Genomic DNA, 16,814 nt, shown 5'->3' on the forward strand with positions numbered 1-16,814 from the left:
CAATATTGGGAAATGTACATTACCAAATGTGGGAAAAAACTGATAAAGCACTAATGAGGGACTTTTATTAGGATGTGAAAGTTTGTTTGTTAACATTACTTTAATACAAAGCTTTTGGTCTTTGTTGGAACATCATCTAAATATATTAGCTGTCATTAAAAAGGTACAAAAGCGCTAAACTGAAAATGGTAAAATGTATTCTTACAAGGAAAAAAACATGTTGCAAAGCTGCTAAAGTTTATTCATATTTCAAAAACGTCACTTTAAAATCACTAAAATTGGAATACATCAACCAGCCAGTGACTACACTGTACATGCTACACAGTCAGTGCAATGTGGTCTACACAGTACCTGTCCATGTTATGTCATATTGCTGGGAAGAGAGAGCCCCCTACTGGACACTTTGGTTTTTAGGTAATCTTAAAAACTAAACAACTTGAAACAAACCTTTCAAAGAAGTAACATCTTTTTCTGATTATGTCTCTGCTGAAAGTGAAATTTAACAGGCCTGTGTTGAGATTCAAGCTTGAAACGATAACATTTTTCGTTTAGTCTTTCCGTTACACAATCACTGCCTCGTATCAGATCATTGTGGGCTAAGGTTTAGCTCCAGTTCACAATCTTTCCTATTGATGTGTAGGGTTGTTGTTTTTTTTTTTTAAAGTCTTTTACCCTCTCTGGTCATGAACTGAATAGTTGCAGCTCCTTTAGTTTATTCTACAACAATAGTTTTATTCATTGATTCCTGGTGTGAAGCCCCTGGAGACAAACTGATTGGATGGCTCAATCCGACTGTGTTTTTTACTGTAAAGCAAGTAAGCTCAATCTTTTGAAGCCAAGAAACACTTGATATATTTACACACAACAATGTCAAAGACTCCAATTGTAGAAGAGCTTATTTCAGGGAGAAGCAGCGTTCAGCTTTTATGCTGCACATATCTGTAACAAGCTCCTGGAGAATTGCAGGTCTGCTGAAACTCTCAGTTTTTTAAAACCAAGGCTGAAGACGTTTCTGTTTGCCGCTGCCTTTTATTAAATAAAATATGTACTCATTTCCCACAGTGCCCTGTAGCTTTTACTGTTGTATCTCCCTTTTATATTTTCTATAGAACTTTTAATTTTATCTGTAGCTTTGACATTTTGTATTGATGCCTTTTATGTTTGATGTTAAACACTTTTAATTGTATTGTTACTGAAATGCGAGAAGCTGAATTTTTCATTATGTCCAGAATGCTTATGTTTACTGTAAAGCTATGACTAATTATCACACTGGTCTGTTCTCACCAAATCCAGTTGTAGTAAAGTTCATGTGTTATTGACTGAAACAGGAGTTTCATGAACCATTTTCACAAACTCCTCCTGGATACAAGGGAAGTCTTCCAGGAGATTCACCTCTGTGTCCCTAATAATGAAACATTAATGATTTCTCTTCTCCAGTGATGTAATATCATTACTGCACAAAGTTTACCACCTTGTCTCATCGTCATCAACGGTTGAATAGTCCTTATAAGAGGACAGATTGCTTCTCTGAAAACCATATACTTCTCTCTTTGTTTCCATCTCTGACACACACGCACAGTGTGGTTTTCCTCTGATAGACCTAACGGCTTCGAGTGTTCAAACAACAGAACCCCAGCTCACACTGACAGGACAGATTAACACAATGGCCTTAAACATGAGTGGCACAAGTCAAAGGTCAATACACAAGCAAAGATATAAATTACCCACTTGGCTCTGTATGACTGTCTTCAAGAGTCAAAGCTCTAGTAAGTTGTACAAGGTAAAAAAATAAATCATTTTCAAAATCCTGTGTGGTAATCTATTATAATGCGTATTAAACTTTACTTGACAGACCTACTGTACACTATACAGCTTTATGCCCATAACTGCCCATGCACTAGTTATAATGACCACTTCTATGAAGTTTAATTGTGTATAATGTGAGTTAGTACAGTAAGTATACAAACTGTGTGACTTTCCCTCTCAAAGATTTTAATACCCTATCTCACCCACTACTAAACGCAAATATGCATTAACAAACTTGCATTCATAACAGCATATGAAAATTTGGGGGAGCTGAGTAGATGCTTCTCTAAAAAACACAAACGTGTACAGTATTTCACAGTGAGCAGAGATCAGGTCAGAAAATGTAAACGTGAGGAGAGTTAAGGTCAAAGCAGCTTCTTTAGTCCTCCTCACACTTTGACTTTCAGCTCTTTTACAGTACGTACAGCGAGGCGCTTCCTCCTCATTTGCTGCTACTTCGTTTTATTTTCAATCTTGAATCTTTCATTTTGACAGGTCAAATGAAACGCAGAGGGCGTCATATTTCTGTTACGGAAATAAATTTAAAAAAAAAAAGGCATTTGTAAGGCCATTTTACTTTCGAGGAATAGGATTATGTACGCAGCTAAATATCCAATGTGCTATTTCCGTTTAAGGTCTGTAGGTGGCGATAATGCTTCCAACCTCCATTATAAACCAACGAGGAAGAAAAAGCGGAAGAAAGCGACAAAGCGTTCGTTTTTGTTTCTGTTCTCCGACCGACCCGCCGGTTTACTACTTTCTGTCTGATGGGGATTGCTGCTATTTCAAATCATACTGTTGATGATTAAGGTAAGACGGATGCCTTTGAGTTGTACGCAGCGCTTAACCGTGGCTCATATCACCTAGAGTAAAGAAAATCAGGTGAGAGCACGAGCTGTTGTTATCTCTCGCTAGTTTATTGCCAAACGCGGTGTTACCGGTTAATATCAATTAATCTACGTCATTTTTTTTTAGCTGAAATAAAGTTGTCCCCGTCTACACGCACATTTTTTTTTGTAAGACGTAAGAAGTACAAGAGGATGGAAACTTTAAAAAAAAAACAACCGCTTGTTATATATATATATATATATATATATTTTTTTTATTGTTTCGGGATTTTCATCTTAAAAGTTACTAAAGTTGTCAAATAAATGTGGTGGAGTATGATATTTGCCTCTGAAATTGAGTGGAAGTATATAGTAGCATCAAATGGAAATAAAGCGCGAGAACCTCAAAATTGTACTTGCAATACTTGATTAAATGTACTTCGATACTTTGCACCTCTGAGAAACACCTGCAAGTGTATCAAAAATTAAAAAAAAAAAAACAACTAATGAGCATTACAAACTTCAGCATACAAAAAGTGAATGGGAAGTCGAATCAACACCTTTTTCTGAAACAGTTTCACGTTTTGATTTTTATGTTGAGTCATTTGTTGCAGGACTGTTGTTTTAGACAGCATTTGTTTTAACCCAAAGAAATGGTAAAAGAAAAGGAAAAAAAAACAACAACTATTCCAACCATGTCACGAGGAAAGGTTACCTAACTTCTTTTAAAGCATGACTTTTTTTTTTTTCTTCAAGGTGTAAGACACTGATGATTTATGCAAGTCTCTGCTTCAAGCGCCCAAGCTTTTTCCGGACACTTAACACAAGTCCGGTAGCTGGGATATTATCCCAAAGGAAATCGCAAAATCATATTTACCTTCGCCTCAAACGCTAAACAAAGGTTGTTTGGCCTCCCCTGTCTGGTGGAACAGCCACTCCCATATTTAGTGTCCGCTTCTACATGTACAAAAATGTTTATTGTCCTGTTCATTCAGCTGGATGTCTGAACAGAAGATGCGATCCACTTTTCTTCACGTCTAAATATTTTCCGTGAACCCAGTGATGGAGCCTGCTCACCCTCCGGAAACACCGCGTGGAAACGGAGATCCCGGCGGTGTCGACGTCACCTCCTGGGTGTCGGTGAGTCCGGGCGGCCTCTGGAAAGTCCAGCAAAAGCGAAAGCACGAGTGGAGTCGGCGGACTGTTTCTAGTTCTGGAGATGTTACATGTACGATCCTCTTCTCACAAAACTTTATTCCTAAAAATAAATGTTTTTTTTTTGTTTTTTTTTTAGAAAAGAAATGTGTGGAGTATCTGGTAATCAAGCTGAAGTAATGTCTCCCTGTGTCTTCTAGCATGCTCGTCCGGTTACTGTCCAAAGTTGGGTTCACTGTGTCGAGTCAGAGTGCGGCTCAAAGCCGACGAGGGCGAAGCGGAGACCTCGGTGTCTGAAAAAAGAGATGAGGAGCTGCCGGTCCAGCCTCACCTGTCAGTCGCTGACGTTGGAGAAACGGCGGCCACGCCCTTCCGGAGGTGTCCAGACTCTGTGCTGCAGGTCCCACTGGGTCACTGGACAACACTGAGGCTCGGGGAGGGTCAGTGTGATATCACAGAAGCCTGTTTGGGGCGGATGAGGGCCGGAGAGAGATGTGAGGTAAGAGTTCACTGTGTTGTCGTTCGCAAATCGCAAACGTGTCAAATTTCGGTGACAAACACAAAAAGGTTTGTGATATTTGCAACAGCGCGACATATGTTGATATTGAAAAAAACATGCGCCTACGGCCACTGCCTCAGTCCAAAAGTAAAGCCAGTAATGTGCAGATGCACGTTTTTCCTCCTTAAGTCTACGCTGCCTCTGTGCGAGTCGGCTGAATGTAACTCCTTCTGACTTAGTTGCGTGTATTTGGCGGGTCCCTAAATCAAAAACATTTCAAACTTTTAATTAAAAATAGGCACTTTCACAATTTGACCATTGTTATTACGATCCTTATCACAAAAAAATGTTGAAAAGCTAAAGCAGATAATAGATATTACAACGCCCAAAAAAGTCGAACGTTTCGGAAAATGTTCAGTGGGGAACGACTACAACCGATAGATGTGGGAAAAGTCATTTGATTATACATTCATTTGTAACGGTGTTTGCCCAAAACAGCTGGAGTGCAGCACCAAAACCTTACAAGAAGGGAAACCCCTCGTTGTGCTGTAACCTGAATAAACACGAGTGTTGTGGGGGTCAGTAGTCGGCCACCAGATGTCAGGTTTACAGAGCGTACCAGAGTCTCAGTACTTCATGTCAATACAGTATAATTCCGCAAACGCGCACATCTGTAATATCACCGCAGCAAATAATCACTTCGAGCTTCATTATTATTTGAACAATATGAAGGAAAGAAAAGCAAGAAAACTGTTGATTGATGATGATTGCTTGATTGTGAACATTTTAGATACAATGTCTTTAGACTTTTTTCAGCACATTATTATTCACATTCGTATTTTAATAATCATTATATTAAAATAATAATGATTCAATATATAATAATGCTAATAATAATAATAGTCATTCATTTTATAAAATAAATGAAATCAAAATACCAATGATGATGATAAAAAATGATATATTCATTAAATAATTATATTCTATTCATAATATAATAAAAAATATATAATTATAATAAAACTCTAGAATGCTTATTAAATTAGATTACACACCATAATACCTACAAAACAGAAATGGATCATTTAGCTGTAATAAATTATTTTGCCATCTTCTTCAGACATTTAGAAAATTGACCTTCTATTTACTCATTTTTTTATTTAGTTAGTATTTTCTGTTCTCTTTTCTTTCTTTCTTTCTTTCTTTCTTTCTTTCTTTCTTTCTTTGACTCTACTAACTTGTATTAATAAGAAATATTTCAGTAATATACAATTACTGAATTTTTGTATATGCCAGTTTTTTTTTTTCACTTTTTGTTTCAATAAAGTTGAATTAAAAAAAGAAAGAAAGATTTAACTTCGGGCCGTGACTCTTTGTCGAAAAATGAACGCCGCCGTTTGTTTTGCGTTTATCATTATGGACTTCGCAACGTGATTTGTTTGCAAAAGATCGAAATTTTGATATGATTCGCCGCCATTTCGGCATGAACCCGCATGAACTACCATCCGACTTAAAGGCCCTCTGGAGTTTCAATGGACAGAATAAAGTTAGGTGGACCGAAAGAAGGACTTTTTATGGTGTGGACATGACCGATGATGCAGTTATATCCACTCCATAAATTTGAATGTTTTGGAGTATTAAATTTGCTGAAGTGTGATATTAAATGTACTTAAGTGCTTTGAGACTGTATATTTTACCAGAAGAATTTCCTTTTCCTACTTTTATGTACTCAACATTTTCAGCAGGCATATTGTTTTAATATGCAGGGTGTGCAATGGCCAATCAGTTTCCTGGAACAGAAATTAATGTTTATCATAATTTGACCAAATTAAACTGATGTGGAGCAGATGGCTGAGAAGAAGCCTCAGTGCGCAAAGTGTCAAAAAGAAAGATGAGGTCGATAGATAACATCAAAATTTTTCAAATCCTGATTAAGTACCAATTTGTCAGAGGGTACATCTGTTTCTCTAAACTTGTATAAGTAAGCTTATTTTTTTATTTTTTTTATTCTTCTTTGCAATTATGTATTATGTAATTTTGTCATCACCTTTATTTTTTTTCCTTAAGAATGTAAAAATGAAAGTACACAGGAGGTCTAATCATTTTAAGTTTTGTTTTTCCAGATCCGACTTTCTGTATTTGGAAATGGACCAGACGTAACTACGCCCCAACACTCGGATGGAAACCTTCCTTTGTGTGCCTCGGTCGAACTCCAAACTTTCACACCAGGCAAGGAATCCTGGGAGATGTCACCTGGTGAAAGATGGGAGTGGGCGAAGTCACTGAAGGAGACGGGCGGAGGGAGATTCAGGAGTGGAGATGTGTGGGGCGCGGCAGACAGCTACAGCCAGGCCCTCAAACTCCTCATCGCTCTCGGGGGCCGCGTTAGAGAGGCGGAGGAGCAGAAAGACACGAACGCTGCTAATGAAACGCGACGACTTCCTTCAGCTGATGGATTCAGAACCACCAAAGCGGAACTCCACTCAAACTTGTCCCTGTGCCAGCTAAAACTGAAGCAGCCAGAGCGGGCTAAGGCCAGTGCTGCTAAAGCCACCGAGCTGGACCCGGGTGGTGCGAAGGCCTGGTACCGGCTGGGCCAAGCGTGCCAGATGGTGAATGAATTGGAGGAGGCCAAACGGGCGTTTCAGAAACTGCTTAAGATACAGCCGGAATTGCCTGCAGCTTTAAAAGCTCTCAAGGACATAGCAAATAGAGAGAAAGAGACAAATGCACAGCTGGGACTGAGACTCAGCAAAATGTTCAGCTGAACTTCTTCGTCCAATTTATCTATTTATCGTCCAATAATATCAATAAACCGGTCTCTCACGATTGCCCATTAAATGCATCTACGGCCACGGCTTCATTTCAAAAGCAAAGCGAGTAATGTGTAGATACATGTCTTTATCCTAAGTCTATGCTACCAACGTGTAAGTTAGCTGAATGTAACTTCTTTTGATTAAGGTTCATGTATTTGGTTAGAGATTTGCGGGCGTTGTTCCTGGAAAAACTTTTACATTTTTTTAATTAAAAACATGCAGTTTTACATTATTTTGGATCATTATTATTACAACAGTTGTGTGAAATTTTCCCCAAAATTTGGAAGCATAATACATATACAATAGCCAAAAAGCTAAAAGATGTTAAAAAAAAAAAATGTCCAGTGGGAAACAACTACAAGCAATTAGGCCCCCCCCCCCCCCACACACACACACCTCTTTTGCAGCAGCCACCGTCCACATGAAGGGCGACAAGGGGATCCACACCGGCCGCCTCCAACCTGCAGAGTTCAGCACATTACATCCATTCTTAAAACTCACCTTCATACAAAGACATTTTATTCATTCTTTTTTTTTTTTTTTTTCTCCAAGTGAGGCCCTTTGTAATTTATATTTAACTGCTACGCAAATAAAGTTTGTGACTATTATCATTACTTGGCCACAAGGCCGGCAGCAATCAGATCCCATGCTGGACCCTCACTGGCGGTCAGGACACTGATAATCACCTGACCCACTTCATTTCCTACAGAAGTGAGCCACTTCTGGCAGGTCCACTCAATTTCTTGGTGATCTAAAAATGTAAAACGAATTTAAGTAATCAAAACAATTTTTCCGAGGAGTGACAATTCATTGTAGATGACAATTTATTGAAATATTTCTTTCTTGTGGAATCCAATTTCAAAATTGGTGGACATGTGATGTTTGCCTTGATATCCTCCAGCCTGTTGAGGATACCTTGGCTGTAAACCACAAGAAGCCACTTGTTGGAGGGACAGGTCCGACAGGTTGTGGGAGGCTCCTGGGAGGGTTTGGGGCAGCAGGTTGGAACTGGCCTTGAAGGCAGCACGCTCTGTGGTGTAAACGAGCCGCCCGCTGGAGCCACCCTTCACTGTGGTTTTCCTTCAGTTGGGTAATTATCCGCGCTGGACCGTTTCCCAGGCCACGCTCACGCAGAAGGCGGATAACGCAGGCTTATCTTTAAAAAGTAAATAGACTATTTTATTACATTTCTCCACATTGCACAACAACAGTATATGTGAATGTGCGCATGGTGACACGTGAGATGTACCTGCCACCTTTAATACCACAGCTGAAGGTATCTGAAAGATCGTTCATTTTATCAGCGTTAAAATACCAGTTATTGTATGACATGGTAATTCAACTCATTATAACCTAAGTATACCCTTAGTAGTTGGTTATACATTATACCATTATAAAGATGAGAATGAGAAGTTAATGAGGTCTCATGTTAGAAACAGGAAATGAAGAGAATCATTTCTTAGTCTGCACTGTTTGTGTAGATTGGTTTTAAGATACAGATAGAACCTGGAAGATTCCAGGATGGCGAGCCGAGCCCAGCGAGACTGTAGACGGTCGGGGGACGTGGTTTGGCCAGCTGTAGGACCTGTCCACAGAGGACATCTGAATTGCTTGATTGTTCATCTAAACACCAGAGAAGAACCAACACACAGTCATAATGTGACTTATTTGTCATATTTTGGACGACATATTTTGGATGTTTTAAATAATACTAAATGGTAAAGTATAACTTGTATCCATATTTTCAACAACATCATGCAACTTTTTTGTCATATTTCAAACAATATGAATTTATTTAATATTTTTACCAACAGATTCAGGGCAGATTAATTATTTATGTTACTGCAGCTGTGCCTCGTTGTTAAAGTAACCTCTAAATATATGAAAATCTAGCATTAAGTGGAACCATGTCATTTGTGAAAATCCGTGCCTAAATTATATCAAGAAAGGACACGACGTCATTATAGAAAGTAATAGCCCCAAACTCAAGCAGTAAAATAAACAGGCAACACACCCGAAGTTGGCAGCTATCTAAAATTATTAGTTTTCGACGTGTGCTTCTCTAATTAAACTAACGACATGAACTATTTAGTAAAAGACAAAAAAATAAAGAACCCTCCCAAGCCGTGCCAGGGTATTAACCCTGCCGTGACCCGGATTCGAACCGGGGTTGCTGCGGCCACAACGCAGAGTACTAACCACTATACGATCACGGCAAGCTACAGGGAGTTGTACAAGCGGGTCGCTGGAACGCTATATGAAACTGAACGAAGGCACGATGTACTCCACGTGTTTGTGAGTACAGTCCTGGGAACGATCAGCTAGCGCCAAAAGAGCCGGTGTTTCCACCGGCGTGCTAAAGTTGTCGAACTACAAATAAGATAGGTTAGTTCTGTTAACGAGTGGTTATTTTTTTTTTTTTAGTGCAGAGAGCTGCTCACCCACCGACGTTTTCAAAACTTAAACTTAAACACGATGCTCTCTACAAAATATACATGTCACTACACGGGTTGTGCTTGTAACGTTAACGTTAAACTATAATGTTGTCAAAGTGTACAAAAGGTTCAGCAAATATAACAGTCGGCATTGTATAACTTTTGTATATACAGTCTATTGATACGACTTTTGTAAAGCGGCATACCCCAACATTGTTTTACTGTCTTGCAGCACATTCCTTGTCCCGTTACATTGCCAGTATATCCTAACCCTTATCACCGGATGAAGAGTGCCGTTATAACGTGGTGTACTGCATCTTTAAAACTACATTGTCATATTTTGGACGACACGTTATAGTATGACTTTTTTTGTCATATTCTGGACGACATATTTTGGATGTTTTAAATAATACTAAATGGTAAAGTATAACTTGTATCCATATTTTCAACAACATCATGCAACTTTTTTGTCATATTTCAAACAATATGAATTTATTTAATATTTTTACCAACATGAAACTTTGTGGACCTGACATGCTTGTCTCCAGTGGGAATTGAACCAATGAACTTCTATCTGAGAGGCACCAGCCCTAACCACTACACCATTGTGAACACTAACAAAGAGCAACACCAAAAAAAATGCCGTGATTATATCGTAAACGTTTCTTTTAATTTGAGAATTTGAAAAAGAACAGCAAAAGTGATGTCAAGATGGCAGAAGAAAACCCTGTTTACTTTGTAAACTTAAACCAAAGGAAATGTAAATGATTAACTATTGTATTGTTTCTATTGTAAACTTGCCAGCAGCGATTATTCAACCTCAGAAACGAAGTCACTTAACGAAGCACGTGCCCAAAAGTGTGCTTGTGCGCGTACATAATAGGTTATTTCGGTTACAAAAAGCACAACATGACAAACCTCAGTTGACATATTTCCTTAGCCTGATCTTGGTATACAGTTTCAGCCAACAGTATCAAGTATGTGCTCTCCCCAGCTGTTTTTTTTTTGTTTGTTTTTTTTGCCTGGTGTCCCCTGTAGTCTGTGTCCTACAGTCCCACAATCAATTCTGCCTATTGTTGTTCAGTTCCTCTTAGTCTTGTGTGACTTTTTGATGTCTGCGAGTATCTGGGCTGCTGACAGTTGTCTCCATGCGTCCACAATGAGTGCCAGCGGTATGACGATCCACAGCACATTCATGAACACAAAGTAGAACCAGAAGTAGATTGGATGTCCCAACTCACTGTGAGCATAGCCATCTCTGTGCTCTGTGAAGAAGTAGAGCACAGCTCCATACAGCTGACCTGTATAACGATAATTAAAGAGACACAGCATATACAGATAAACAATTTGTTGGGTTATGTAACTTTCTTAAAAAGAGACACCTTTTTGTAGTTATCACACCATCTTACCTAGTGAAATGATGAGTTGCAGAACAAATCTGTAAGGCTTATTAGTTAAAAAGGCATATACAGCCCAAAAGCTGAATGGCCCCCATAACCAAGCAGTCACAGTCTCCATACAAACAGTAAAGTTATCGGCTCTAGATAGAAAAGAAATATTGGCTTTAGTCACAGCTTTGGTCTGTAATTTTTATGCAAAATTTCCAGATATTTCTGGGCAAAAATTAACTCACATTACATATCGACTGTCTCCTTTTGAGTACTCCTTCCCTATAAGAAAAAAAATATAAAATACATTGATCCAAAATGTACTTCACGTCACAGTTTACGCTTTTTCCTAAACATATTTACCCTGTCGTACTCACACAGCTGTGACAAGAAGCTCTGGTCTCCTGGAATAATATCAAAGTATAGTGAGAACCAGCCCTCAATGACGCCATGGATGAAACCACAGACGGCAAACCAGCACACAGCCAGACGCCTCCATGTCCCCAGCCTGCCGCTGGTCCCTGTCCGGCCGGTGATCAGCCAGGTCACAAGCAGAAACACTCCAGACACAGAAAACAGAAATGCCAAAATCTCCGACATGGATCGGTCATTGGCCACATAGGTGGGTATCAAAAGGTCCCGTGGCCAGTAAGGATGGAGAACTCCAGCTGCCGAAGTGGAATCCATCATCTCTGTGTAAGACAGAATAATCAGCACTCACAAGAAAAAAAACAACAAAAAAAACATCCACAATGGGCATAAAAACTGATTGATGAGGCATTGCGACGTTCAAAAAAAAGATACAGTTTAATTAACAAATGAGTGCTGGCTGCATTGTATTTCATTTGCACTGACTCCATACATACTCATTCATCATAAATGTACAAACTAAGTTATTTACAACCGTAGCTCCAAAAAAAAACCAAATTGTCAATAAAAACAACAGAATGTGATGATTTACACATCATGTAAACCCACATTTAATGGGGAAATGGAACAAATACGACGTGCTTAAAATTAGAAATTCTATTGTTCTATGAAAAAAACAAATGCTCAATGTGAATTGTATGCCAGCAACACCTTTCAAAAAAAAGTTGGGACAAGGGCAACAGCAAATAAAAAAAAACAATAATCGTTTTGTATTTTGTCCTTACCAGTGATGCTACCAAAATGGGTGTCCAGCTGCACAGAGTTTAATCGCTGGTGCTCGGTAGAATAAAGATAATTATAAAAAAAAAAAATTCAATAACTTGCAGATCAAACAGTCACTGCTCGCTAACTAGACGCCCTGTGAGGGCAGATAAACTCAAACACGGAACTCACTGCAGTCGGGGGGGCGGGTACGTGTGTTTACAAGGACCAATCAGATAGCTCAACGCATAGAACCAGCGCGATCTGCTGACGCACTGATTGGCTCTCCATCTCGGAACATAGACGTCGTCTTAGGCAACCGCCAATGAAAAGGTGGCTCTCACTGTAAAAAGACCCGCCCCTCTTTTCACGGAAGAAGTCACAGACGGCGGATGTTAATGACGTGACCTGGTCGGTGAAACTACAACTTTCAGAAGATTAACTACAAAAAGCGCATCTTAAGACACTTTTGTCCTTTGTGTGTTACCGTGTTGTTTCATGCAGGCTGTATAAACATGGACCAAAAAAAAGTAGCATCATATTGTCATTTAGCCTCCATGCGCTCTCTGTGTCGGGCAGATTCATTATTTATGTTACTGCAGCTGTGCCTCGTTGTTAAAGTAACCTCTAAATATATGAAAATCTAGCATTAAGTGGAACCATGTCATTTGTGAAAATCTGTGTGCCTAAATTATATCAAGAAAGGACACGACGTCATTATAGAAAGTAATAGCCCCAAACTCAAGCAGTAAAATAAACAGGCAACACACCCGAAGTTGGCAGCTATCTAAAATGATTAGTTTTCGACGTGTGCTTCTCTAATTAAACTAACGACATGAACTATTTAGTAAAAGACAAAAAAATAAAAAAAACCCTCCCAAGCCGTGCCAGGGTATTAACCCTGCCGTGACCCGGATTCGAACCGGGGTTGCTGCGGCCACAACGCAGAGTACTAACCACTATACGATCACGGCAAGCTACAGGGAGTTGTACAAGCGGGTCGCTGGAATGCTATATGAAACTGAACGAAGGCACGATGTACTCCACGTGTTTGTGAGTACAGTCCTGGGAACGATCAGCTAGCGCCAAAAGAGCCGGTGTTTCCACCGGCGTGCTAAAGTTGTCGAACTACAAATAAGATAGGTTAGTTCTGTTAACGAGTGGTTATTTATTTTTTTTAGTGCAGAGAGCTGCTCACCCACCGACGTTTTCAAAACTTAAACTTAAACACGATGCTCTCTACAAAATATACATGTCACTACACGGGTTGTGCTTGTAACGTTAACGTTAAACTATAATGTTGTCAGTGTACAAAAGGTTCAGCAAATATAACAGTCGGCATTGTATAACTTTTGTATATACAGTCTATTGATACGACTTTTGTAAAGCGGCATACCCCAACATTGTTTTACTGTCTTGCAGCACATTCCTTGTCCCGTTACATTGCCAGTATATCCTAACCCTTATCACCAGATGAAGAGTGCCGTTATAACGTGGTGGACTGCATCTTTAAAACTACAAACGGTCAAATTGACTTCACCGGTCCCATATGGTCTAGCGGTTAGGATTCCTGGTTTTCACCCAGGCGGCCCGGGTTCGACTCCCGGTATGGGAACAACTATTTTGTCTTTTTCCAGTATGTCAAATTTCTCTTATAAACTAAACATCTGAAATAATCATATTAATAGTTATTGACGACATTACAAGTCAGACATCAAAAACGAACGGGAAGGAAGAAATTTGCTATGTAACGTTAAGCTGTTTAGAAAAATCCAGCTTCGTTGTTATTGGCTGTCACAACAGTAAATAGAAGTAACTTCAAATATTGTACCTGCTATATTTTCAACAAATTTTTAATTATTCTATAGCTTGATTTCTGGAAGGAGAGAGAATTGTATTAACACGTGATGTAAATCACGTGACTCCACACGTCACATGATACTACACGGAAGCCGTCACCGTCTTCCAGGGTCTGTCTCTGGTATAATAGAATCACTGAACGGCTTTACGGCTGTAAAGACTGTATGAGAAAGTACTTTCTTCAGGACAAAGAGTCGCCATGGCTGTGTCAGAAGTGGAGGAAGGTTCTCTGTTGCTAGACGAAAAGCTGCTTCGTTTTATGGACCAGCTCGAGCTACTGGAGGAGAAACGAGCCGCTCTCAACTCCCTCATAGAGCAGGTAAGTACAATGGATCATGTAGCGTTTATCTGTAAGCCTTTAATGTAAGAGTCGTTCATTTTTCCTACTTTTTTTAAAAATGTGACCTGGACTTGCACGTTTTTATAATCTCCTCTGATCTTTTGGCCATCTTTAGAGGAGAAAAAAAAAAACCGAGGAATATGGAATTTAGGTTAGTTTAGGTAGTTACTTTATTAATCCCCGAGGGGAATTTTTTTCGCTACAGCAGCATACAGGAAGCAATAGATAATAATAGAATAATAGAAAGCAATAAAATAGCAGTAAAAATATTAAATATAAAATGCACAGTATATACAGTACAGTATATATCTGTATATATTATATACAAACAACCAAGAACACAGACAACAGTGTTATTGTTGCGTGATGGATTTTGCCAGAGGTGAGTTATTGTACAGTCAAATCTGCGGCGGTAGGAATTTATAATGCGCAAAATTGTCAATATTTCTGACATTTAACAGGACAAACAGTTCACCAATTTGCATTCCACATCCCGTGTGTGTTTTACAAACGCAAAATTATCGCAAAAAACTAATTATGCCATGATTTTATTTGCCAACGTTCTGTCTTCAAGTGTGTGTATACATATATACATCCTTAATATATGCCGATTACTGTAATCTCACTACTGAAGGTAACTGACATCTAACAGCGTCTATTATTCAAGAGCTTGAAGGCTTTCATATTTCCTTGTATGCTGTCCGTGTAATGTAAAGTAACCTTTCTGTGTTCCTCACAGGGATGGTTCTCCATGACCAAGGCACGATATTCCATGGGAAACAAACAAGTCTCTGCACTTCAATATGCGAGTGAGATTGAGCCGCTGGTCTGTGTTAATGCAAGGTGAGGAATTAGAATTATCTCATGGATAATAATACTCCCCAGTAAATTGTCCTAAACTTTCAGTTTTGGAAAGCTTTTTTTTTTTTTTTTTTATTGTATCTGTGTGTTACAGAACACTGGACAATGGCGAGGTGGAATTCTGCACTGAAAGACCTGAACAAACGTATACTAAAGAGTCTAAAAAAGATCAGCCATCAATACAGGATATTGGACCTCAAGAACAAGGTGATGAATCTGTCCATTATCTATTGCCGCAATATCCCGTATAGGTTTATGGGGGGACTGGAGCCTTTCCCTGCTTAATTTGAGCATAGGCGGGTTATACCCTGGACAGGTGGCCAAGTTTCTGCCATGAACTAATAATCTATTTGTATTTATCAAACTATTTCACAGCTGTCAGGAGAAGAAACAAACCAAAAAAGGACAGCACAGAAAAGGAGGCAAGTGAGGACGCAAGTAGCAAGAAAGGTCCTGAAGTAAATCCAGTACGAAAAAGTGACCAGAATCCTCAGCAAGATCCACTGAAATGGTTTGGAATTTTGGTGCCACAGTCTCTAAAACAAGCACAGTCATCATTCAAGCAAGGTATGATGTTACATGTCAAAGCAAATTTATTTTTTCTTATGGTTTTGTTTTAAAGCTGCTCCGCTTTAACAATAATATGTGATTACTTAGTGAGGTTGTCTTTTTAACGTGATATGTATGGACTAGATTTTGCAAGTGCAAAATATATAAAGCACAAGCAAATAAAGAAACTATGTACATAAATATATATATAACATGAGCAATTACAAAACGTGGCCAATCTGAGAACCATGTTCACCAATTTTGACAACACAAATGCAGGATAATTTCATGCAAATACTTAAAACACAATATATTGATTCCAATTTACATTCTAATTACTATGTGCCGATATTATTGTAGATATCAACCAGTGAAATACACTCGAGAGCTTAGATGTGTATCCCTGACTTACATAGACATTATCCAAGCATGTTCATTGTTTTGTTTTTTTAATTATTTTGAATAATAATTTAACTTGTTGTCTATATGTGAAGTACTTTTCATAGCAAGTCATAGCAATAGATGGGTACAGATACGGATGTAAACATAATTTAACTTAGATACAGGTAAACGAATTCCTTGAAAGTGAGAGATAGTTGTTACCAAACAGTCACCAAATATTACGTTATTTTAAGTCTAAATCGGGCAAAACGACAAAAGCGCTTTGATTAAATAAAATGAAAGAACACTTTTGTTGAAAATTACTGAGAGTGTACAATAAATGTAATTTGGATACCGTACATTAGGTATATAAAGAGAACATTGTTATTTCACTGAGGGTAATCGTAGTTTTAAGCATGCAAGTTGTTGATGTACTACCCGTAAATCCTTTTTGTCATTCTTCATCTTCTCTCTGTGGTTTTCTGTTATGTTACAGTAATCGAGCTGTCTGCAGAGATTGCAGTGCTCCAGGCTGCCGTTTTGAACACCAGACAGGAGCTAAAGCAAGACTTGAAAAACAAACGTACTCCAGGAGAAAGACTCAGCAGCTCTGAATAACACTGCTGAGTCAAAGCAAGTGATTGGAGAAGAGCGTCCAGCCACAGAGGCTGTAGATTAAGCTTCAGGGTCTAATGAACTCAACAGTGATCTTCCCGGTGGAACTGGAGGCGGAGATTACCGACGTAATAGTTCCTACTCAATGCTT

At 38.9% G+C, this 16,814-nt stretch overlaps 3 protein-coding genes and 3 non-coding genes across 6 annotated transcripts in view; 3 read left to right on the top strand and 3 right to left on the bottom strand.

The window, feature by feature from the left end:
* The first annotated feature begins 2,530 nt into the window (after positions 1-2,530).
* On the top strand, positions 2,531-7,332 carry fkbpl (FKBP prolyl isomerase like). Its single transcript, XM_069141434.1, has 4 exons — positions 2,531-2,616; positions 3,694-3,861; positions 3,989-4,287; positions 6,411-7,332. Exons 2-4 carry the CDS (start codon positions 3,696-3,698, stop codon positions 7,053-7,055), a joined length of 1,110 nt encoding a protein of 369 aa, XP_068997535.1. The 5' UTR covers positions 2,531-2,616; positions 3,694-3,695; the 3' UTR covers positions 7,056-7,332.
* A 1,915-nt stretch (positions 7,333-9,247) lies between these two features.
* On the bottom strand, positions 9,248-9,319 carry trnah-gug (transfer RNA histidin (anticodon GUG)). Its single transcript has one exon. It is a non-coding gene; the product is annotated as a tRNA-His (tRNA).
* A 712-nt stretch (positions 9,320-10,031) lies between these two features.
* Positions 10,032-12,226, bottom strand: ebp (EBP cholestenol delta-isomerase). The gene is made up of 5 exons (XM_069140744.1): positions 12,081-12,226; positions 11,304-11,618; positions 11,172-11,208; positions 10,948-11,078; positions 10,032-10,839 (listed from the first exon to the last, which is right to left on the bottom strand). Exons 2-5 carry the CDS (start codon positions 11,614-11,616, stop codon positions 10,619-10,621), a joined length of 702 nt encoding a protein of 233 aa, XP_068996845.1. The 5' UTR covers positions 11,617-11,618; positions 12,081-12,226; the 3' UTR covers positions 10,032-10,618.
* A 733-nt stretch (positions 12,227-12,959) lies between these two features.
* Positions 12,960-13,031, bottom strand: trnah-gug (transfer RNA histidin (anticodon GUG)). The gene has a single exon. It is a non-coding gene; the product is annotated as a tRNA-His (tRNA).
* A 569-nt stretch (positions 13,032-13,600) lies between these two features.
* trnae-uuc (transfer RNA glutamic acid (anticodon UUC)) lies at positions 13,601-13,672 on the top strand. Its single transcript has one exon. It is a non-coding gene; the product is annotated as a tRNA-Glu (tRNA).
* A 318-nt stretch (positions 13,673-13,990) lies between these two features.
* The window catches only part of ccdc115 (coiled-coil domain containing 115), a 2,969-nt gene continuing 145 nt past the window's right edge, over positions 13,991-16,814 (top strand). Inside the window, exons 1-5 of the mRNA XM_069140296.1 lie at positions 13,991-14,236; positions 14,997-15,100; positions 15,213-15,325; positions 15,494-15,685; positions 16,545-16,814. The exon at positions 16,545-16,814 is cut by the window's right edge and continues 145 nt beyond it. Of these exons, the coding sequence (XP_068996397.1) occupies positions 14,117-14,236; positions 14,997-15,100; positions 15,213-15,325; positions 15,494-15,685; positions 16,545-16,666 (651 nt within the window). The 5' untranslated portion in view covers positions 13,991-14,116 and the 3' untranslated portion in view covers positions 16,667-16,814. The remainder of the gene's footprint in view (positions 14,237-14,996; positions 15,101-15,212; positions 15,326-15,493; positions 15,686-16,544) is intronic.

This window comes from Embiotoca jacksoni, unplaced genomic scaffold, assembly GCF_022577435.1.
Source record: "Embiotoca jacksoni isolate LCO1_2020_lvr unplaced genomic scaffold, fEmbJac1.0.p SCAF_9, whole genome shotgun sequence".
Lineage (NCBI taxonomy): Eukaryota > Metazoa > Chordata > Actinopteri > Embiotocidae > Embiotoca > Embiotoca jacksoni.

Coding starts and splice junctions, on each gene's coding strand:
- ebp (XM_069140744.1), bottom strand. CDS start 11,616: ATGATGGATTCCACTTCGGCAGCTGGAGTTCTCCATCCTTACTGGCCA. Junction 11,209..11,303: donor GAGCTTCTTGTCACAGCTGT/GTGAGTACGACA, acceptor TTTTTCTTATAG/GGAAGGAGTACTCAAAAGGA. Junction 11,079..11,171: donor GGAGACAGTCGATATGTAAT/GTGAGTTAATTT, acceptor TTTTCTATCTAG/AGCCGATAACTTTACTGTTT.
- fkbpl (XM_069141434.1), top strand. CDS start 3,696: ATGGAGCCTGCTCACCCTCCGGAAACACCGCGTGGAAACGGAGATCCC. Junction 3,862..3,988: donor TAGTTCTGGAGATGTTACAT/GTACGATCCTCT, acceptor TGTGTCTTCTAG/CATGCTCGTCCGGTTACTGT. Junction 4,288..6,410: donor GGGCCGGAGAGAGATGTGAG/GTAAGAGTTCAC, acceptor TTGTTTTTCCAG/ATCCGACTTTCTGTATTTGG.